The sequence below is a fragment of the Neofelis nebulosa genome, chromosome 1, assembly GCF_028018385.1.
Source record: "Neofelis nebulosa isolate mNeoNeb1 chromosome 1, mNeoNeb1.pri, whole genome shotgun sequence".
NCBI classification, from domain to species: Eukaryota; Metazoa; Chordata; class Mammalia; order Carnivora; family Felidae; genus Neofelis; species Neofelis nebulosa.
In genome coordinates this window covers 116151808-116176394 of record NC_080782.1, presented here as the reverse complement: position 1 = coordinate 116176394, position 24587 = coordinate 116151808, and the positions used below count along the sequence as shown (strand labels likewise).

Below are 24587 nucleotides of genomic sequence, written 5' to 3'. Positions count from 1 at the left end.
CGGATATGTCTACTGAAATTTGGCAGGCCAGAAAGGAATGGCAGGAAATCTTCAATGTGATGAACAGAAAAAAATATGCAGCCGAGAATCTTTTATCCAACAAGTCGGTCATTTAGAATAGAAGGAGAGATAAAGGTCTTCCCAAACAAACAAAAACTGAAGGAATTCATCACCACTAAACCAGCCCTACAAGAGATCCTAGAGGGGATCCTGTGAGACAAAGTACCAGAGACATCACTGCAAGCATGAAACCTACAGACATCACAATGACTCTAAACCCATATCTTTCAATAATAACACTGAATGTAAATGGACTAAATGCACCAACCAAAAGACATAGGATATCAGAATGGAAAAAAAAAAACAAGACCTATCTATTTGCTGTCTACAAGAGACTCATTTTAGACCTGAGGACACCTTCAGATTGAAAGTGAGGGGATGGAGAACTATCTATCATGCTACTGAAAGTCAAAAGAATGCTGGACTAGCCATACTTATATCAGACAAACTAGACTTCAAATTAAAGGCTGTAACAAGAGATGAAGAAGGGCATTATATAATAATTACAGGGTCAATCCATCAGGATGAGCTAACAATTATAAATGTCTATGTGCCGAATACGGGAGCCCCCAAATATATAAAACAATTAATCACAAACATAAGCAACCTTATTGATAAGAATGTGGTAATTGCAGGGGACTTTAATACTCCACTTACAACATTGGATAGATCATCTAGACACAGGATCAATAAAGAAACAAGGGCCCTGAATGATACACTGGATCAGATGGTCTTGACAGATATATTTAGAACTCTGCATCCCAAAGCAACAGATATACTTTCGTCTCGAGTGCACATGGAACATTCTCCAAGATAGATCACATACTGGGTCACAAAACAGCCCTTCATAAGTATACAAGAATTGAGATTATACCATGCATACTTTCAGACCACAATGTGATGAAGCTTGAAATCAACCACAGGAAAAAGTCTGGAAAACCTCCAAAAGCATGGAGGTTAAAAAACACCCTACTAAAGAATGAATGGGTCAACCAGGTAATTAGAGAAGAAATTAAAAAATATATGGAAACAAATGAAAATGAAAATACAACAATCCAAACGTTTTGGGATGCAGCAAAGGCAGTCCTGAGAGGAAAATACATTGCAATCCAGACCTATCTCAAGAAACAAGAAAAATCCCAAATACAAAATCTAACAGCACACCTAAAGGAAATAGAAGCAAAACAGCAAAGACACCCCAAATCCAGCAGAAGAAGAGAAATAATAAAGATCAGAGCAGAAATAAACAATATAGAATCTAAAAAAACTGTAGAGCAGATCAATGAAACCAAGAGTTGGTTTTTTGAAAAAATAAACAAAATTGATAAACCTCTAGCCAGGCTTCTCAAAAAGAAAAGGGAGATGACCCAAATACATAAAATCATGAATGAAAATGGAATTATTACAACCAATCCCTCAGAAATAATCAGGGAATACTATGAAAAATTATACGCCAACAAACTGGACAACCTAGAAGAAATGGACAAATTCCTAAACACCCACACACTTCCAAAACCCAAACAGGAAGAAATAGAAAGCTTGAACAGACCCATAACCAGCGAAGAAATTGAATCAGTTATCAAAAATCTCCCAACAAGTAAGAGTCAAGTCCCAGATGGCTTCCCAGGGGAATTCTACCAGACATTTAAAGCAGAGATAATACCTATCCTTCTCAAGCTATTCCAAAAAATAGAAAGGGAAGGAAAACTTCCAGACTCATTCTATGAAGCCAGAATTAGTTTGATTCCTAAACCAGACAAAGACCCAGTAAAAAAAGAGAACTACAGGCCAACATCCCTGATGAATATGGATGCAAAAATTCTCAATAAGATACTAGCAAATTGAATTCAACAGCATATAAAAAGAATTATTCACCATGATCAAGTGGGATTCATTCCTGGGCTACAGGGCTAGTTCAACATTCGCAAATCAATCAACGTGATACATCACATTAATAAAAGAAAAGATAAGAACCATATGATCCTGGGGGCACCTGGGTGGCGCAGTCGGTTAAGCGTCCGACTTCAGCCAGGTCACGATCTCGCGGTCCGTGAGTTCGAGCCCTGCGTCAGGCTCTGGGCTGATGGCTCGGAGCCTGGAGCCTGTTTCCGATTCTGTGTCTCCCTCTCTCTCTGCCCCTCCCCCGTTCATGCTCTGTCTCTCTCTGTCCCAAAAATAAATAAAAAATGTTGACAAAAAAAAAGAACCATATGATCCTGTCCATCGATGCACAAAAAGCGTTTGACAAACTTCAGCATCCTTTCTTAATAAAAACCCTCGAGAAAGTTGGGATAGAAGGAACATACTTAAACATCATAAAAGCCATTTATAAGAAGCCCACAGCTAATATCATCCTCAATGGGGAAAAACAGAGCTTTCTCCCTGAGATCAGGAACACAAAAGGGATGTACACTCTCACCGCTGTTGTTTAACATAGTGTTGGAGGTTCTAGCATCAGCAATCAGACAACGAATGGAAATCAAAGGTATCAAAATTGGCAAAGATGAAGTCAAGCTTTCACTTTTTGCAGATGACATGATATTATACATGGAATACCCAACAGACTCCACCAAAAGTCTGCTAGAACTGATACCTGAATTCAGCAAAGTTGCAGGATACAAAATTAATGTACAGAAATCAGTTGTATTCTTATACACTAATAATGAAGCAACAGAATAAAGAAACTGATCTCATTCACGATTGCATCAAGAATCATTAAATACCTAGGAATAAACCTAACCAAAGATGTAAAAGATCTGTATGCTGAAAACTATAGAAAGCTTATGAAGGAAATTGAAGAACATATAAAGAAATGGAAAAACATTCCATGCTCATGGATTGGAAGAATAAATATTGTTAAAATGTCAATACTACCCAAAACTATCTATACATTCAATGCAATCCCAATCAAAATAGCTTCTAGTTCTCGAAGCTAGAACAAGCAATCCTAAAATTCGTATGGAACCACAAAAGACCCCGAATAGCCAAAGTAATGTTGAACAAGAAGACCAAAGCAGGAGGCATCACAATCCCAGACTTTAGCCTCTACTACAAAGCTGTAATCATCAAGACAGCATGGTATTGGCACAAAACAGACACATAGACCAATGACAGAATAGAAACCCCAGAACTAGACCCACAAAAGTATGACCAACTAATCTTTGACAAAGCAGGAAAGAATATCCAATGGAAAAAAGACAGTCTCTTTAACAAATGGTGCTGGGAGAACTGGACAGCAACATGCAGGTTGAAACTATACCACTTTCTTATACCATTCACGAAAATAAACTCAAAATGGATAAAGGTCCTGAATGTGAGGCAAGAAACCATCAAAACCCTAGAGGATAAAGCAGGAGAAGACCTCTCTGACCTCAGCCGTAGCAATTTCTTACTTGACACATCCCCAAAGGCAAGGGAATTAAAAGCAAAATGAACTATTGGGACCTCATGAAGATAAAGAGCTTCTGCAAAGGAAACAATCAACAAAACTAAAAGGCAACCAATGGAATGGGAAAAGATATTTGCAAATGACATATCAGACAAAGGGCTGGTATCCAAAATCTATAAAGAGTTCACCAAACTCCACACCCGAAAAACAAATAATCCAGTGAAGAAATGGGCAGAAAACATGAATAGACACTTCTCTCAAGAAGACATCCAGATGGCCAACAGGCACATGAAAAGATGCTCAATGTCGCTCCTCATCAGGGAAATACAAATCAAAACCACACTCAGATATCACCTCACGCCAGTCAGAGTGGCCAAAATGAACAAATCAGGAGACTATACATGCTGGAGAGGATGTGGAGAAACAGGAACCCTCTTGCACTGTTGGTGGGAATGCAAACTGGTGCAGCCTCTCTGGAAAACAGTGTGGAGGTTCCTCAAAAAATTAAAAATAGACCTACCCTATGACCCAGCAGTAGCACTGCTAGGAATTTACCCAAGGGATACAGGAGTACTGATGCATAGGGACACTAAATGTCCATCAACTGATGAATGGATAAAGAAATTGTGGTTTAGATACACAATGGAGTACTACGTGGCAACGAGAAAGAATGAAATATGGCCCTTTGTAGCAACGTGGATGGAACTGGAGAGTGTGATGCTAAGTGAAATAAGCCATACAGAGAAAGACAGATACCATATGTTTTCACTCTTATGTGGATCCTGAGAAACTTAACAGAAACCCATGGGGGAGGGGAAGGAAAAAAAAGAAAAAAAAGAGGTTAGAGTGGGAGAGAGAGCCAAAGCATAAGAGACTCTTAAAAACTGAGAACAAACTGAGGGTTGATGGGGGGTGGGAGGGATGGGAGGGTAGGTGATGGGCATTAAAGAGGGCATCTTTTGGGATGAGCACTGGGTGTTGTATGGAAGCTAATTTGACAATAAATTTCATATAATAAAAAAAAACAATAGCTAAATTATGGAAAGAGCCTAAATGTCCATCAACTGATGAATGGATGAAGAAATTATGGTTTATACACACAATGGAATACTACATGGCAATGAGAAAGAATGAAATATGGCCCTTGGTAGCAACATGGATGGAACTGGACAGTGTTATGCTAAGTGAAATAAGTCATACAGAGAAGGACAGATTCCATATGTTTTCACTCCTATGTGGATCCTGAGAAACTTAACAGAAGACCATGGGGGAGGGGAAGAAAAAAAATGGTTAGAGAGGGAGGGAGCCAAAACATAATAGACTCCTAAAAACTAAGAACAAACTGAGGGTTTATGGGGGGTGGGAGGGAGGGGTGGGTGGGTGATGGGTATTGAGGGCACCTGTTGGGATGAGCACTGGGTGTTGTATGGAAACCAATTTGACAATAAATTTCATAATTAAAAAAAAAGTCAACTGTGCCAAATTTGTTAATTCCTATTGTGATGGTAAGTTGCTATCAACAGCATGCTACATAGGTACAGAGCATATATTAAAAACCAAAAAGGCCTTGTGATGCTTGGGTGGCTCGATCAGTTAAGCATCTGACTTTGGTTCAGGTCATGACCTCGTGGTTTGTGAGCTGGAGCCCCACATCCGGCTCAGTGCTAACAGCTGAGAGCTTGGAGCCTGCTTCAAATTCTGTGTCTTCCTCTTTCTTTGCCCTTCCCCTACTCACACTCTGTCTCTCTCTCCAAAATAGATAAACATTAAAAAAATTTTAAAAACCAAAAAGCCCTCACATACTTAATCAATCTCCCTTCAAGGCACAGATGATATTTTGACAATGACTGAGAAAGTAGTTTTGCTTTTTAAAAATTCACATTGAACACAGAATATTCTGATAATGGATGTTTAGAAATTTTTCCATTTGTTACATGATTCTATTGCTGAAAATGATGTCTGTCACCAATAAAAATTCATACCTGTAATTTTGCATACATGGATGAAAATTTTTTAATATTTAAAAACTTCCAAAGTATGTAAATGGTCTTTAAGTCTGTTATTAAACATAAAAAAGTCAAAATAATAATTTTAATGGAGCAAATGACACTAGTTAGTATTTGTATTTCATGTAATACAAGTATCAATCAGTATTTTCACTAAAAAGTGTTTATAGAGTACAAAATGTTTAAAAATCAGTGAAGTTAAACATTCAAAATATTTCAAATATGGAAATTTGCAAATATAAATCTTCAAATAAAACATAAGTTTATAAAACTTTTTTTTTAAGTTTATTTATTTATTTTGAAAGAGAGAGAGAGAACAAGTGGAGGAGTGGCAGAAAGAGAGGGGGACAGAGGATCCAAAGCAAGCTCTTTGCTGACAGCAGAGAGCCTGATGCAGGGCTCGAACTCACAAACCGTGAGATCATGACCTGAACCGAAGTCAGACACTTAACCGAGTGAACGACCGAGTCAGGTTTTTTTATATGAAATCTTTCTTATAAGCTTTATAAAAAGCTATAAAAGTTGATAAACTTTTTAATAAACATTTAAAAAAGTTATAATTCTAAAGTAAATTATTAGATAAGACTATATCTAATGTTTCTTTCCCCTTTGCTTCCTTCTACCCTGGTTACTTTCCAAACTGACACTTCTGAAAAAACTGGTCCAGAAGAACTTCAAGACCTTCCTCAAATATTTAGTGTCCCTTAAATGGAGTGTTCAGACTAGGTGGGCAGCTCCTCCACTCTGGCCAGAAGCTACGGAGTTGTAGCAGTTTTGATTTCTCCCACAGTTAACTTGGTAGGGATAGTTCTGTCTATTAAGTTCTCCCCTTCCCCAGCAGAGAGATTAGCCACCTCTGAAGATGCAACTGTCTTTCCCCCACCTTCTCCAGGTGCGTATATGTTGGGGAGTAAATGCTAGAACTGAGCAGAAAGTAGAGCTAGAATGATGTAAGAAATGAAGGAGGAGAGAGTGGGGGATAATTTGGAGAGAGAACCAAAAAAGGGGAACAAAAGTACTGGTTGTTTTCAAATTAACAGTATTAAAAAAACACTAGTATTTTGGACTTTAAAAATAGCATGGGATACTAGAATATACAAAACAGCACTGCAATCACTCAATGTAAGAACTGAGTGACATCAGAGAGGATGAAATCTACCAAGTAAATTTCAACAAAAACTTCCACATAATTGCTGGATGAGACACAAATAAACTTCAAATCAGTTTGAATTACTGTGTAGCAAAATACTATAAAATATTTTTTTTTTAATTTTTTTTTCAACGTTTTTTATTTATTTTTGGGACAGAGAGAGACAGAGCATGAACGGGGGAGGGGCAGAGAGAGAGAGGGAGACACAGAATCGGAAACAGGCTCCAGGCTCCGAGCCGTCAGCCCAGAGCCTGACGCGAGGCTCGAACTCACGGACCGCGAGATCGTGACCTGGCTGAAGTCGGATGCTTAACCGACTGCGCCACCCAGGCGCCCCTAAAATATTTTAAAGTAATAGAGCACATTCACTTATTGATAATACACATAAGTTTTAATATACTGTTCATAAATAAAATTTAATTATCAAGATTATATCTTATAATTTCTATTTTGTTTTATAATGTACATAATAACGTTCAGAAGTATAAGTACATACTTTGCAAATGAATACCCACACATATGTACACACATACACATATTCAGTCCCATTATTTTTAGATTATTTTATTTTATTTTTTTTAATTTTTTTTTTTTTCAACGTTTTTTATTTATTTTTGGGACAGAGAGAGACAGAGCATGAACGGGGGAGGGGCAGAGAGAGAGGGAGACACAGAATCGGAAACAGGCTCCAGGCTCTGAGCCATCAGCCCAGAGCCCGACGCGGGGCTCGAACTCACGGACCGCGAGATCGTGACCTGGCTGAAGTCGGACGTTTAACCGACTGCGCCACCCAGGCGCCCCTAGATTATTTTATTTTTTAACTGATAAGGGTGGTATGATGAAAAACGTAAATGTTAATTAACCCCTGGTTGAAAGTTATGGGTTCCTTATTTTAGCATTCTAAGCTTTATTTAGCTGTAAGAACTTCATCAATACCATACGGACACAGAACTTCACCTGAATATTAGTTCTCAGGCCTGTGTATCTTAATTAAATATGGTTCTGCTAAGAATGAATTTCAAAATTCTTGAATTCAATGCAATTCAAGCTTTCACATTTTGGTTTAAGAGAATCTGTAAATTGTTTTAATTCTACTGTCCTAAAAACAATTCTTTTAGGGCCACAAAATGAGCAGTAACAGCAATGTGAGGGTTTTTGTTTGTTTTTAGTATCAGCACTGAATTGAAGCTAAAAGAATTTTTAAAAATTTCAAGTTAGAAGCACTTGTATATAAATACTAATATATAGTTCTTCAATTTTTCTCTAGGTTGAAGTAAAACAGTAACACCACCACATTCCATCCTTTCTTCTACCTAGAAAAAGCAGACCCAAAGGGAACATGGTGAGTAACTTCAACAAAGAAAGATTAGGAATGTGGGGAATCTGGTTTTAAGTCTGTTTGTTAAGTCTGTTAACAATTCTCTAGTTGTATACCTGCAATTGGTTTCATCACTTTTGCAGTAATTATACTATTGCACTAAATGCCTTTTGACCATATACTTGGATATGTTAAAAATACTGAGTAGACAGAGAAAGATGCCAATCCAATTCTTCACACCCTTTCCTCCCAATAAGACCTACTTGGACTTGACCCTAATGAGCACCAGTCAAACCAACTGGGATACTTCTTTCTTCAGGCTTCTCCAAATAACGTTAATGAGGGAGGAAGGGAAGAAAATAAAGCAGAACTAACTCCAAGGTGACAAACAGCAAGATCAGATATAACAGATAGATCTAGGGAAAACAGAAAGATCTAGGAAAAGAAGTGGAAGCAAATCATGTAAGCAGATAGGGATACAACAGAGAAGTTGAGCAAACAAAGACATTTGGAAAAAGAGGAAGGAGGAAAAAATATATAAGAACAAATATTTCAGAGAATAAAAGGATTCCAATGGGACTAGAAATAAGATCCCATTTATTTATTTTTAAAAAAAAATTTTTTTTAACGTTTATTTATTTTTGAGACAGAGAGAGACAGAGCATGAACGGGGGAGGGTCAGAGAGAGGGAGACACAGAATCTGAAACAGGCTCCAGGCTCTGACCGTCAGCACAGAGCCCGACGCGGGGCTCGAACTCACGGACCGCGAGATCGTGACCTGAGCCGAAGTCGGGCGCTTAACCGACTGAGCCACCCAGGCGCCCCGAAATAAGATCCCATTTAAAGCATTTCTAGCTTAAAAAGCATTCTCTTTAAGCATTTAGCAAAAAAGTGTTCCAGTGGGGAAAAAAAATAGTGGAACGTAGGGCGAAGGGTGAGAGAAGTGGACTGAAGAGGGAAAGCAGAGGGAAGAGAGTAGGAGGAAAAAGAAGGAAGAGAGGGAGAGTATAGAAAGTAGTGCTACAACCAGCATGGTGGCCATCTGCTCTATGCTTCTGCTAAATCCCTCGTCTCATCTACTTAACACAGACGGCACGTTCCTCAAAATGTAATTTATGCAGGTCTGGAAACCAATCTTCCTGGGAAAACTACTTTTCTACCTTTTGTTGTACATCTCCATAATCCCAAACTATGAAACTACTAAGGCTCAGTAACCACTTCCAATCACTATTTATTGGGCCAGGATCTACCCTTACAAATAAACTCCTCACTTTGCTTTGTCAGTCCTTCTCTCCCCTAAAACCGCAATTATTGCTATTCAGTATTATTGACAGATGAAACAGAAAGAGGCTAGCTTACATGTGTGCAAACTAGTTCACATTCTAAAAATCCAGGGGCCATAGCAACATGTATTGTAAGACATCAGGAATGTTGCTTATTTTGTTTTATTTTTTTAATTTTTAAAATGTTTTTATATTTTAATTTTTGAGAGAGAGAGAGAGAGAGAGAGAGAGAGAAAGAGAGAGAGAGAGAGAGAGAGAGAGAGAGAGCTTGAGCAGGGGAGGGGCACAGAGAAAAGGAGACACAGAATCTGAAACAAGCTCCATGCTCCGAGCTACCAGCACAGAGCCCCACACAGGGCTTCAACCAGTGAACTGCGGGATCATGACCTGAGCTATAGTTGGACGCTTAAATGACTGAGCCACCCAGATGCCCTAGAATGCTGCTTATTTTAAACATCTACTTCTACTCCACTGGCTTACCAGACCTCTTGCAATGTTATCAATTACAAAAATCTAACTTTTAGGTTATGCTTTTGTATTTCCAGGTTTACCATATTAAAATGCAAATAGCCATAGAAAGATAATAGACTAAATCTCTGACACATTAGATTGCTTTCCATTAAAACACCAGAGAACAGATCCCTACAAGAACAGGACAGATAAGTACTGGTAAAAAGGGCTAAGGAAAAGTATGGTTTACCAAGCATTGCCTAAAAGAAAACTCCTGAGTGAATTCTTGCCCTGGGGAACACAGGGCATACAGAGAAGAGCATGAAAGCTCTAGGCCCTAGGAAAAATGGAAAAGGAAATATTGGTAGAAGAAAACTGAAAAAGGAGAGCTCAAAACAAATTAACCACTTCACGGGGCGCCTGGGTGGCGCAGTCGGTTAAGCGTCCGACTTCAGCCAGGTCACGATCTCGCGGTCCGTGAGTTCGAGCCCCGCGTCAGGCTCTGGGCTGATGGCTCAGAGCCTGGAGCCTGTTTCCGATTCTGTGTCTCCCTCTCTCTCTGCCCCTTCCCCGTTCATGCTCTGTCTCTCTCTGTCCCAAAAATAAATAAAAAACGTTGAAAAAAAATTTAAAAAAAAAAAAAACAAATTAACCACTTCACAATTTGGTTTCAGGCTGGCTGGACTGTTCAACTCCCAAAGGGCATAATCCCAGAGTCGCAGCACAGTATGAAGCAATCCTGAATACCAGCTCTATCTTGGGTTCCAGAAAGTCTGGGAAAAGCAGGAAAACAATCTCTTAGATGAGTGATTGCCAATGGAATATATCACATATGGCATAGGAGATTTCTAAACCTTTCTGTCCCTCCACCCACATTCCTAACTCCACCCCAAACCAGGTGGAAACTGAAGGGGGAGGAGAGGTGTGTAGAGAGAAAAGTGTACACATGTAGTCTGTAGTCTGCAGACGTTCCTCAAATGATCCAAATGGTAATGTCATGTATTCCTACTCTATGGTGACATGCTTCCTCTGCCATCTGACTAATTAGATCCCACTTCCACCAATGTGATTGGTGAAACGGTTTTAAGAACACTTTTGAACTGATATATGATTTTGCTTGCCACCTAGTGGAGATAAAATTAATCACAAGCTGAACTGAGGCTAAGTAATCTAAAAGTATCCAATAGTTGTTTGCTATACTCTGACAGCCTAACATAGTTTCCCAAAGGGTGGCTACATGTAAGGATTTTTAGGTGGCACAAGGATGAATGCTATCTTAACTACTTAATATTTACCACAATGCACGTTAGAATAAAGTATAAACAATACTTAAAACACATGATTTCACAAACATGCAAAGATGAGGGTAAATTAAGCCTAATTTTAAAAAGTATAGATTTTTAAAATATATCTAAATTATATTACACAGGTAATACTATAATGGGACACCATCAAAACTATACAGTGACTCAAAAATGACCAATGTTTTAGAAATAGTTGTCTAAGCTGGTTCTTCTGATAGAAGATAACTTCCCTCAGTATGTCTGAGTATTTTTTATGCATATAAGTAATATAATCTTTTTATAGAAATAACAAAGTTTTTAGGTACTCCTACTTTTTTTCTCATCAAATAATTGTTTTTTTTAAAGAGAAATTATTTCACAGGTAAATTATCATTCATTACTGCTAAGTCTCTATAAATATTTGCCTTCCTTAAAACATGCTTACCTATGTAGTTATCCCATGATTGTCAATAGTTGATTCTTTCTCATTTTGACAAGTTTTATTACAGAAAATATATTTCCATTTAATCTACACAGTTAAACAAATTCTCACAGAACTGTCTGAACTCCTGACAACTTATTGCAATGGAATGCACTTTAATGATCTATGTTCTATTGTCACAGTGGTCAATTATCATAGAATTTAGAGGTTTTAAGAACATCTTGAGCATTCAATAAGCATTCATGAGTTCTTGTATTCACTTGATGTTGGAATAAACAAGTGAAAATTGTAAGACTCGTTTCATCATCTTCTCTGATGGCTACTATATTTCTCATAAGACAATTTTCACATTGCCATCTCTAGTTTCAAGAAAGACTGAAAAACTAAGTGTCTGGATAATAGAAATAGGATTATCAAGACTAGTTTAAACCAATCCTCCTACATCTCCTGGATTGGAACCTATTGCCACAGTCAACAAAATTAAAATCCTGTTGGCAAGGAATAGGTAGGGTGGTTGAATAGTTGTTGGGTCTATCTGCCACACCGCCCACCTCCTAACTTTCTGAGGAGGCAACCACTCTTACAGTTTACTACTTACTCTTCCAGAGTCACTTATACATATTGTATCATATACAGTTTTTTAAATTTATTTTTACCCAAACGATGGTACTCTATACACACTATTCTTCATTTTTTTGATTTAACAAAGTAAGTTGAAGACTTGTTCCATTTTAATAAGTAATAAAGCCACTTCTTTCTTTTTAATGGGGGAAAAATATTCCATTGTATCAATATGCCAAAATTTATTTATTCAGTCCTGTAAAAAAAGACATTTTGATGGTTTTAAATCTTTTACTATTATTATAAAATAATGCATTAAACAACCTTGTACATATATTATTTGACATCGTGAGTTCATGCTTACAAGTAGTGAAATTCCTGGGCCATATAAACTTTGGAATTGGCTGCTGGCATTTTGGGGCTGGGGGAAACACTAAATTATGGACTAAAATTAAAGAGCATGACAATGTATTTTAGAATCCTTCCACTGAGCGCAAATTATGCTTTTTCATTATATGTCATATTTTACCAATTCTAACATATATACATTTCTAAAATACGAATGCATCTCATAATCCCATAGACCTTTTAATCACTGTCAGCCAGGTGGCAGTCATAAAAGTAATTATTCCTGATGGTATCACAGGTAACTGTAATTCCTGGTCACTTCACTCATCAAACCATTTAAGGACCATTTAAGAAGAAATATAAGCCATGATATTGCCAGAAAACCTTTGGTGACACCTTCTGGTAAGATCAGGAAAGTGCAAGCATCAAAACTAAAAGAAGGTGTCAATGATTTGAAACAAAATTCTTTCAACAAATACTAGATTATTAATGTTCTTTTTTTTTTTTTTTTAACGTTTATTTACTTTTGAGACAGAGAGAGACAGAGCATGAATGGGGGAGGGTCAGAGAGAGAGGGAGACACAGAATCTGAAACAGGCTCCAGGCTCTGAGCCATCAGCACAGAGGCCGATGAGGGGCTGGAACACAGGAACCTTGAGATCATGACCTGAGCCGAAGTCGGACGCTCAACCGGCTGAGCCACCCAGGCGCCCTGACATTTTTAATGTTCTTAATGGTACAAAGGACAATTGTGTGTGGGAGGGGAAAAAACCAATTCTGATGACACCAAATTATAAAACTGATCGCAAAGAATCAGATTCGAAATGTGAAGCATTAGTAATATCTTAACTGATACATTTTGCTTATATTTTCATTTTTGTAATTGCATAAGAGATAGATGATAAAATAACCAAAAATAAAAAAATAAGCTCAAGAGTTCTTTCGGTAAATTAAAAAAAAAACATTCTCAGTCCTAAGAGACTATTACATCTGATGTACTGGTAGCAGTTTATCTTAGTATTGTATTACCAAAAAAAAAGAACAGTTCAACTCATAATCAGCATGTCAGATTTGAAAAAAATACTCTGAATCTTACTTTAGATCCCTCAGTAGTATTTTAAAGTTCCTATCATGCAAATTTTGCACATGTAAATGTTACTTATATATTTTTTTCTTTTCTTCTATTACATTTTCTTACTAGAATACTATTCATCTTTGCCTATTTTGTAAACAGCCACTTTACTGAATTCTCTATTTATAATAATTTTTCAGTGAATTCTTTTGGGCTTTCAAGGTATGCAATGAAACAAAATTTAAACTCAAATTATCTTAAACTATCTGCTGGAATTTAAACTCAGTGAAGATAAAGACTATTTAATTTTACTGTTTTATCTTCAGCACCTAGCATATTACCTTGTACAAAGCAGGTAATCAAAATATATTTGTTAAATGAATTACATAAATGCATCTCACTGTAAATCTTACTCCAACCCCTCCCACAACATAGATGGTAAGCTGAGTCAAAAAAAATCGGATACAAAAGAGGAAATAGTATTCACATTTTTTCTCTCCCACATACAAACATACAGATGCTATTAAGAAACTGGATATCTTATATTCAAAGGACTGGATATTTTATATTCAAAGCTATACATTTCTGTTACATAATTGGATCTAGTTTAATAAAACCTTAATTATGAAATAAATGTTTTATTTTAAACACTTACCTTTTGGATCTTAGATCTGATGAATCAAACTGGATATTCATAGGTCCAGGATTTATTTCATGATCTACTTCAGGGATGAGAAGATGCCTAGAATCACTATCCATATTTGCCATTTTTCTTAGTCTCTAAGCACGGATGAAGTCAGTACTATATAAATCAGAATGGATAAAAAATTAAAAATTATTTTGCTACTAGTAATACATTTGCATGTATAAAGATACTGGAAAAATATAGGAGTTTGCTGATGATACCTTACTTAATGAGGTATATGCCTAAAATATTTTATCAGAAATTTGCTAAGTTGAAATGGAGTTACTGTTTATTTTTCAGATTAACTAAAAATAAGTGGAACAATCCATTTCCGGTAATAAAACAGAGTAGCCTATTTGGGCCCATTTTCCTGCAGAAAGCTATTTAAATTATTGCATAAAATACAGAAAACCTCTTTTGAAAAGCATCAAAAATAATGATGAAAAACAGCTCAAGAAAATGCTTCTGTCCAGAGAGTATTTGTTGTACCAGGAGAAAAGGGACTGAGGTTTTCAAGGCCATGTGAAGTATTAGAGAAATAGAAGATAAAACCTATGATTCACCCAAAGTAAGGAATGATGTAGTAAGACACCATCCCCTCTATTTCCAATAACACAGCTGGGAGTACAAAGAGCTTTACCATCAAATTAGGGATTAACAAGCAGTAATAGTGTCTCACTCCCTCACAATGGAACTACAAACAAGATTTCTTGACATTGCCACAGGCAGTGTGTATGTGCACACGCACAAGCATGCATCTTCAGAGGGGGAAGTGTTATATACCACAAACTGTGCTTTATGTGGATTTGCAAGGAGGTCAAAACACTTAAAGCTGTAAATATAATTTAAAGTTAACCTGCCTAATTGGGCTTCTAAGTAACTGCTAGAAACAAATGTAAATCTTTTCTGAGAGGACACAACTTAATCGTATGCCTCAAAGAAGACCTGCTAATAATCTTTCAAAGACAATGAACAGCACACAGTCAAAAATAACCTAGTATGCAAAGAAATAAAGTACTGTTCTTAAGAACGAGAAGAAACAAAAGCATAGATTCATAAAGACTTCAACTTTAGGGGTTATGAAAACAAGATCAGAAAACAATTATGCTACCTATTTTTATATATAAGACAAAGTAGATATACATACAGTAGAATATTACTCAGCCCCCCAGAAATGAAATCTTGCCATTTGCAACCACATGGTTGGATCTACAGAGAGTAATGTTAAGCAATATAAGTCAGTCTGAGGAAGACAAATATTTTACACTATCACTCATATGTGCAATTTAAGAAACAAAATAGCTAAGGGAAAAAAGTGACAAAACAAAAAACCTCCTCTTTTTTAAAAATTTATTTACTTTTGAGAGATGGAGAGGTAGAGAGAGAGAAAGAGGTAGAGAGAGAGGAAGAGCGAAAATCCCAAGAAGTTCCCACGCTTAGCATAAGAGCCCGAACGAGGCAGGGCTCCATCTCAGGAACTGTGAGATCATGACCTGAGCCACAATCAAGAGTCAGAGGCTTAAGTGACTGACACACCCATTTGCCCCAGCTGACTCAACTGTAGACAACAAACAGATGGTTACCAGAGGGGAGGTGGGCAAGAGGATGGGTGAAACAGGTGATGGGAATTAAAGAGTATATTTATCTTAATGAGCATTGAGTTAAATACGAAATTGTTGAATCACTATATTGTACAACTGAAACTAATACAATGCTGTAAGTTAACTATACTGGAATTAAAATTTTAAAATAAACAATAAAATAAAATAAAGAAAAAAAGAAGATTGTAAGCACAATGTCTTCTTCATCATAGAAACTAAATTCAAGAGGGTTTCTTCCTTCTACTGTCAACTTGCTATTAAGAATTTTTTATTTAAGGGGTGCCTGGGTGGCTCAGTCGGTTAAGCATCTGACTTGATTTGATCTCACCATTCGTGAGTTCCAGTCCTGCATCAGGCTCTGTGCTGACAGCTCAGAGCCTGGATGGAGCCTGCTTCGGATTCTGTGCCCCCCTCTCTCTTTGCCCCTCCCCCATTCACTCTCCCTATCTCAAAAATAATCATTAAAAAAAAAGTTCAAAACTAATGAACTAGAAGATAAATCAGAAGAAACTATCCAGAAGGGCAGAGAGAGAAAAAAACAGACAGAAAATGTGGAAGATGGGTTAAGAGACATGTGAGAAAGAATAAGAAGGTCTAACATGCATGAAATTGGAGAAACAGAGAGAAAGGAGATAACAGAGGTAATATTTGAAGAGATAAAGGCTCAGAATTTTCCAGAATTCATAAAAGATAACAAATTTAACAAATCCCATGCAGAATTCATAAACAATCTTATCATAAGACTGGGAAAAAAAGAATTAAAATTCCAGACCAAAGGGAAAAAAAGTCAAGTGGTCTCACAGTGTTCTAAGGTCCTTGTATTGTCCGGATCAACACTGTACTTTGAATGCATGTTGTAATTTTAAAGGTAACTACTAAAATAGAAAACAGTATATAACTTAAAATCTAGTAGAGTAGGAAAAGAGAATGATAAAAAAAATTGCAGACCTAAACAAAGGCAAGAAAGAAGAAAAACATAAAAGAGGTAGGACAAGTAGAAAACATAAAGTAGGTAAGATCTTCCCATTCTTTCTTAAACCCATGCTAATCAGGCTATCTTCCCCATCATTACACAGAAAGTGTTCTACAGTACCAATGACCTATACCCACTGGTCATTTTGTTAGTCTTTAATTTACTTGCCCTATCAGAAATAAGTCCCATAAGGGATCACTCTCCTCCTTAATAAACTAGATTCACTAGGGTTCCAGGTTTTCTCTATATCTCACTGGTCCCTCCTCCTTCTGTCTCATTTACTATTTGCTTCTTATGTCCCAGAATTCTTAAAACTGCAGAGTCCCAAGGTTTTCTTCTCTATATGCCTTCAGTTTACAGGTAGTTACCCAATCTCATGTAACATCATTTATGTCATATAATACAGCAGCCACTAGTCACTTGTAGCTATTTATATTAATTTAAATGGTTATTAATATTAGTATTATTAATATTAATTTATAGTAATATAGATTTATATTAATTACAATTAATTTTTTATTACAATTAAATTTTTAAAAATTCAGTATCTGAGTTACACTAACCACATTTGAAGTGCTCAATAGTCACATGTGGCTAGTGGCTACCGTATTGCACAGTGTAGCTATAAAACATTTCCATCATTGTACAAAGTTCTATTGATCTAGACAATGACCACTTCCATGTTAACATTTCTAAACAGAATTTCTCTCCTTGTATATCAGACTTGTATATCTAACTGCCTACTTAACAGGCTTTTTAAAAATTAATATAATTGACAACACTGTATTAGTTTTAGATGAATAACAATGATTTGATATATGTATACATACTTCTTAACATCTTTATTTGGATATACAGACAACCAGTATGTCCAAAACTGAACTTTTAATTTTTTCCCAAAAAACTACCCCACCCATTGTTTTCCTGATTTCAATTGATGGCATCTCCATTCTTCCAGTTAATCAGGCCAAAATCCTTCAAATTTCCCATGACTTCTTTTCTCAGTGTACATTCAATCTATTAGGAAAATAGTGTTGGCTCTCTCTTCAAGTATATCCAGGATCTGACCACCATCATTTGTTACCAAGATTTCTACAACAGTTTCCTAATGGAGCTCCCTGCTTCTTATCCCTTTAGAGTCTCTGTACATAGAAGGGAGAGTTGTAGAGTGATACAGTAAGGCATTTGATCTCACCCAACTGGTTTTTATCACTGGGGGAAGTGCTATCAGACCAAGTGGGTAAATTTGGGATGCTGAACATCCTACAATGAACAAGATACCTCCTACAATAAAGAATTATCCAGCCCAAAATGTCGATAGTTCTGACGTTGAGAAATCCTGCTCTGGGGGGTAAAAGAAGAGGTTGTGATAGGGAGGGACTATAGGGGACCTTATATGGTGATGGCAAATCCTATTGTTCAACTTGATTCTGGTTATATGGCCATTTGCTCTACAATTAGACATGTATTAAGCACTTTTCTGTACGGATGCTATATTTCACAAAGCACACACACACAACAGCAAACTCCGTAAAGTGAAATAAATAGGCTTTAACATTTAAAGGCATGTGCTTTACCTTTATTCCTCAACTATAAGTTATTATGATTATTCTCACTTTATAAATAAGGATACAAGGCACAGAGAAGTTAACCAATTACAAAATTAATAGGTAGGGGGAAGAGTTAGAATTCAAATCCAGGCAGTGTAAGCTCAGAGCCTGTACTCTTTGTCACTATGCTGTGCTTCTTTCTTGTTCTTTGCCCTTTCTCTGTCTTCTTTCATTTTCTTCTGTTTCTTATTACCAGATGACTTAACAAGTAAAGTTTTATTGGTGCTATAGTTGTTTAATGGTCCTATGTCTGCTGTTGTTATTTTTCTAAATATATATATATGACAGAGTAGAAAGAAAACATGGTTTTTGAGTAAGCAATCCTTACCTGTCACTCACTACCTATGTAATTTAAGATTAACCATTTAACTGCCATGAATCTATTTTCTCATGTGTAAAACTGAAACAATAACATCTACCTCACTAGTGTGGTTGAAAACTACATGAACTAATGAATATTATACTTAATACTTTGTAATGGGAAACTAAATGTTCCAACACATTATTATTCCTCTCTGAAAACAAATGACAAAACTTGTGTTTTTACATATGCAGCCTCTTGAGGTTTTCTTCTTTTTTCTAAGTGAAAAATTCTGCAGTAATGAGGTAGAGAGAAGTAGGCAAATGTTGTCAAATGCTACTAATAAGTTTGACATGGATGTTGGCAACATATTCTATTCCCAGAATATGTGCATTTTCTTTCCTCTGTCTTTTCTTTCCATTTCTCTTTTCTGCTCTCCTGCCCAGCATTTAAGACAAAGCTCTCATTAACTTATTAGTCTTACTAGAGACAAACAAATAATGTTAAAGAAGTACCTTACATAATGGTGGTTTTTCAAAAAAAAGAGAAATCAAAATACTACCATCTCCAGTCATAAAAGACTTTATTTCTGTATCTTCCTATATAGAGTACACAAGTAAAAATGATTATTTTAAGATGAGACAACTAAAATACTGAGTAATGGCAAACTCTGAACAATATATGCATTCAAAACTTCTCAGTGAGCCTCTACAATGTACTTAGGTACCAAGGGAAAACATTTTTTTAATTTTTTTTTAAAATATTTTTTTAAAGTTTTTTATTTATTTTTGAGACAGAGAGAGACAGAGCATGAGCAGGGGAGGGGCAGAGAGAGAGGGAGACACAGAATCTGAAGCAAGCTCCAGGCTCTGAGCTGTCAGCACAGAGCCTGATGCGGGGCTTGAACTCACAGACTGTGAGATCATGACCTGAGCTGAAGTCGGATGCTTAACCGACTGAGCCACCCAGGCGCCCCAAAAATTTTTAATTTTTTAAAATGATTTATTTTTGAGAGAGATAAATACAGAGAACGAGCAGGGGAAGAGCAGAGGGAGAAGGAGACAGAATCTGAAGCAGGTTCCAGGCTCTGAGCTGTCAGCACAGAGCCTGATGTGGGGCTTGAACTCACAAACTGTGAAACCATGCCCGGAGCCAAAGTCAGACACAACGGACTGAGCTACCCTGGAGCCCCTAAATTTTAACTCATGGTTCCCATCCTCAATAAACTTAAAAAATATTATCCAGCCCAGTAGAAGTCTAGAAATTAGGCAACTTATCCTAAATCACTTACACAATAAAACCTAGTAAGATGTTAATTACCATTCTGATTTTCAGTTCATCATTTCACTTCTAATTAAAATCTATACCAATTGCTGGTCCTAGCTTCCAAATTAGCTTTGTAATATATCAGTGCAAGATTTGTAAAAAATGTTTGTTTATTTATTTATTTATTTTGAGAGAGAGGGAGAGAGAGAATCCCAAGAAGGTTCCGCATTGTGAGCATGGGGCCAACGCAGGACTTGAACCCACAAACCAATGAGATCATGACCTGAGCTGAAACAAAGAGTTGGATTCTTAACCAACTGAGCCACATAGGCACCCTGCAGTTCATCATTTCACTTCTAATTAAAATCTACACCAATTGTTGGTCCTAGCTCCCAAATTAGCTTTGCAATAGATCAGTGCAAGATTTATTTTTTTTATGGCAAAAAGTTTACTTGACTGTTTAAAGCACAGATTCACAATTTACATATTTGGATGTGAAGCATCAGAAATGATCCTGAATATCAAGTGTACATTATTCAATGGTAATTGTTATTAAAATTTCATTAAGATAAAAGTAACTGAGACAAAGTAATTTTACCAAAACAGAGTTAGTTGAGAAGCAAAAACACAAACTTAATCTTTCAGTTCCTTCCTTTACATAATAAAACTAATTAATAATTCAATTGACTTGTTTGGTTTAAAATTTTAAAACTAATAAGCAGTAGTTTTCAAGATTTTGAACTACGAATTATAAAACTAGGGGTAATAGTCCTAACAAATTTCCTTAATTTAAAACTGCAGTGACAAATTAACTTGAAAAAGTTGTTCCCTGGATATAGAGAGAAGATATTCTATATAATATATCAACGAAGAATACATACTGAATTAAGGTGGACATAGGTATTAAAAACTTGGGAAAGAAATAAAGCTATTGTAGAGAAGTTATGTTGTGTATTGGTTTGATATGATTTCAAATCTACGCGTTTACAATCTAAGTAAACTTGTTTTAATCCATCCCTTTATGACAAAGAAAAAAAAAGTTTTAGAAGTAAAGTCATTTTGATAGAAGAATGAAGTAATTGTGTCAGGATGTCATCATCTTGTCTGTTTTCACTGGTAAGAACTCAGTAGCTCAGCTGCTTATCAATAAAAACCTATGAGGAAGCAACTATGGCATGGGGACATCTGTACTGTAAATATCAAGTATGTAAGGACTATCAGAATGTTCCCTGTAGGCAAGGCAGCTCTTTGCTGATCTAAAAGAGCTCTCCAAACACCTGGGGGCAATTAGCTCCTGCTGAGGTAAAGGCCACTTTTATCTGTAGTGGCAAAAGCCTGGTACAGCAGTGCCGAAAATCATCTTGCCCATTAACAGGGACAATGACCCTCTTTAGCAATGCGCTTTAACAGGAGACTTTAACTTTTGCGCAGGCAGAAGGACATTAGCTCTGGTTGACTAAGCTGTCTTTCCCAAGTACCAACTCCAAAGCATATACCTTAACTAAATTTGGACTTTATTCCTTTCATGCCGCCCCTTGTCTTGAACAACAGGGTAATAGTCTATCATTGATTTGGAGTATGTAATTTCGTTATTGGCTTATTAAGAGACATTATCCCGTATACTATTGGCTTGTGAAATTCCCACAGTGAATCTATCTTAAACAAACCCCTGGCAGATACAATCTCAGTCACAGCATTAATTTGCCTCCTGAAAAAAACCAAGTTATTAGCTTTACAGAACTTTTAAAACATTCTCTCAAATTTCAAAAATTAAATATTTTAGGAATTGAAAAGATGACTGTCAGACAACTAGTATCCTTTTATTAAAAAGAATATAAGAACTGGGGGTGGGGGTGTCTGGATGGCTCAGTCAGCTGAGCATCTTGATTTCAGCTCAGGTCATGAAGCCAGGGTCATGGGATCAGTTTTAAAACTGAGAGGGGCGCCTGGGTGGCGCAGTCGGTTAAGCGTCCGACTTCAGCCAGGTCACGATCTCACGGTCCGTGAGTTCGAGCCCCGCGTCGGGCTCTGGGCTGATGGCTCGGAGCCTGGAGCCTGTTTCCGATTCTGTGTCTCCCTCTCTCTCTGCCCCTCCCCCGTTCATGCTCTGTCTCTCTCTGTCCCAAAAATAAAAATAAAAAAAAAAAATGTTGAAAAAAAAAAAAAAAAAAACTGAGAAAAACACACCCCATGTTGGGCTCCATGCTGAGCATGAAATTTGCTAAAAATTCTCTTTCTGCCCCTCTCCCCTGCTTGTGGTCTCTCTCTCTAAACAAACAAAAAACGGGGAAATTCATTCAAGAAAATCTAAGGCACATAAAAATTTTTCTAAAAATCTATAAATTCATTTGTGTAAACATTTAGAAGCATGCCAGGCACTGCTTAACTCTGTACAGAAATTTGCTGTTATTTCTGAACTTAATAAAACTAAGCTTAATGAAATCTGTATACACTGGGAGAAAAGTGATCAATAGAATTGCTAAGAAATGCTAGAGAAAAAAATTTAATATTGATAAGGAAACATAACCTTATTGCTCCTCAATCTCCAAAAACTGATAAAATTATCTTCAGAAAGCATTGCCAGGGTATTCCTTTATTTGAATTATATACAATGGTTAATTTGGGGCATGGCCTACTCTGATTTATTAAGTAAAGTGTGGTAGTTGAAAGCTCATGTCATACTCCCTGGATTTGAATCTTGGCTCTGCTAAGATTGGGCAACTTATTTAAATTCCTCACTGGTGTGGGGGATAATAAAAGTACTAGTCTTACAGAGTTGGAGATTTAATGAGATAATGTACGTAACACACCTTGCTCACAATGAGTATTCAAGAAATATAACTATCATTTTATTTTTTGGCTTTTTAAAAGTAACTAACAAAATTCAAAATTATATCTTGGCTTAACTTAGTGGCCTGAATAAAATCAGCTGACATATCTACATGCCTTTAGTATACAGTGAGTAAACTCAGTAAGGTAAGAAAGATAAAGAAGTTGAGCTTCAAAGGATTACTGAACTGTCACAAAGAGAAAAGACGTAAAGGAAATAATTAATTTCTGAAGAAGAAAACTAGGTGTCACTTTGGAGAAAAACTGAGAAAAAGACACACCAATAAATAAGTAATGGGAGTTGGAACTAACCTTTATTTACTGAACACCTACTACTGGCCTAAGTTTTAAATGTTTAATTGCAACTAATCCTTAGAATTTGGGAAGATGTATATATAACCTTCAAATTATAAAAAAAAGAAACTGAAGCTCAGCAATAACTTGTCCTGTATTACTTGGCTAATGAAGCCATAGCTGGGATGGAAACCAGGTTACTTTGGTCCCATATGTTATTTCCAGTATATTGCAATGTCTGCCTGAACTTAATGTTTTTTGTTTTTAAAGTTTATTTATTTTGAGAGAGAGAGCATGAATGGGGTAGGGAGGGAGGGAGAGAGAGAGAGGGAGGGAGGGAGGGAGGGAGGGAGACAGAATTCCAAGCAGGCTCTGTGCTGCCAGAATAGAAACCAAAGAGGGGCTCGAACTCACTAACTGCAGGCTCATGACATGAGATGTAATCAAGAATTGGTCACTTAACCAACTGAGCCACCTAGGTGCCCCTCAACTTAATGTTTTTAACCAATACTTTCTGCGGTATTGGTTCCTATGCTAAACTGAGAATGAAGTTGAGTTTAGGAAGAGAGGATTCTTGTAACTCCTGGAGATAATACTTTTGCTAAGATTAAATGTTAGGAAACCCAGAATGAGAAAAATCTAATGTTTATTTATTTTTGGGGGGGGAGGGGCAGAGAGAGAGAGAGAGACAGAGACAGAATCAGAAGCAGGATCCAGGGTCTGAGCTGTTAGCAAAGAGCCTGATGTGGGTCTCCAACTCAGGAACCGTGAGATCATGACCTGGGCCAAAATCAGATACTCAGCCGACTGAGCCACCCAAGCGCCTCCAGAATGAGAAAAATCTAGAAAGATCCTTCAATTTCAGTCAGTCTTACCAAAAAAAGAAAATCAAAGTTAAGGAACACACAAGGGGCATACAAGATTTGATATAAAGGTTCCAGTTTAATCACTTACGTCTATTTGTTCTAAACAAATCTGAAATTTTGTGGCATTGTCAAATTAGCTCTTTATTCCAAACAAGCAGAAAATTGATATCTTAATGATCTAGTCCCTAGTGCTTTTCAATAAAAGATTTAATAACATTCAAGTAAATACCAAGAATTGTAAGGAAATTGGTAATTTTCAGTTGCCTCAATTAGTCAATTAGCTTGAACTTCAAATATCCCAACAATGCTATTTCAAAGGAAATGTAATGCCTTTTTGAAAGTCTTGATAAGTAGAACTACTAGGTAATCTGAAGTTTGATAAATTAGGTTGAGAGGTAAATTAGCAATCCACAGCTAATATTATAATAACACAGAATAGTGCTATCAATGATTAACTGAAATGTTAAATAGCTCTATACCATCAATTTGCCATAGACCTAACACTGATAATAGGGAGCGAAACATGCAAAATGACATATACAGATATATTCACTTCCAGTATCTCACTCAGTCCTTTGAGTTTGAAAACAAGGTTCCAGGAGTGCCTGTGTGACTCAGTCAGTTACACTGTCCAGCTCTTGATTTTGGCTCACGTCATGATCTCAGTTTTGGAAGTTCCAGCAAGGTCAGACTCTATCCTGACCATGCATTCTCCCTCTCTACCCCTCCCCAGCATGTGCACTCTCTCTCCCTCTCTCTCAAAATAAATAAACTTAAAAAGAAAAGAAAATAAAACAAAG

At 36.7% G+C, this 24587-nt stretch overlaps 1 protein-coding gene across 6 annotated transcripts in view; it reads right to left on the bottom strand.

Moving 5' to 3' along the window:
• The window catches only part of SLC38A9 (solute carrier family 38 member 9), an 84768-nt gene that overhangs the window by 57136 nt on the left and 3045 nt on the right, over positions 1-24587 (bottom strand). For 4 of the 6 annotated variants that reach the window (XR_009262447.1, XM_058732378.1, XM_058732415.1 and 1 more), the window contains one exon: positions 14018-14164. Coding sequence is in view for 3 of the 6 variants with exons in the window: in XM_058732378.1 (XP_058588361.1) it covers positions 14018-14130 (113 nt within the window). In the remaining 3 variants the exon portion in view is untranslated. Of the gene's footprint in view, positions 1-11384; positions 11540-14017; positions 14165-24587 lie in introns of those variants that run through there. The other 2 variants (XM_058732410.1, XM_058732401.1) reach the window with 2 other exon arrangements.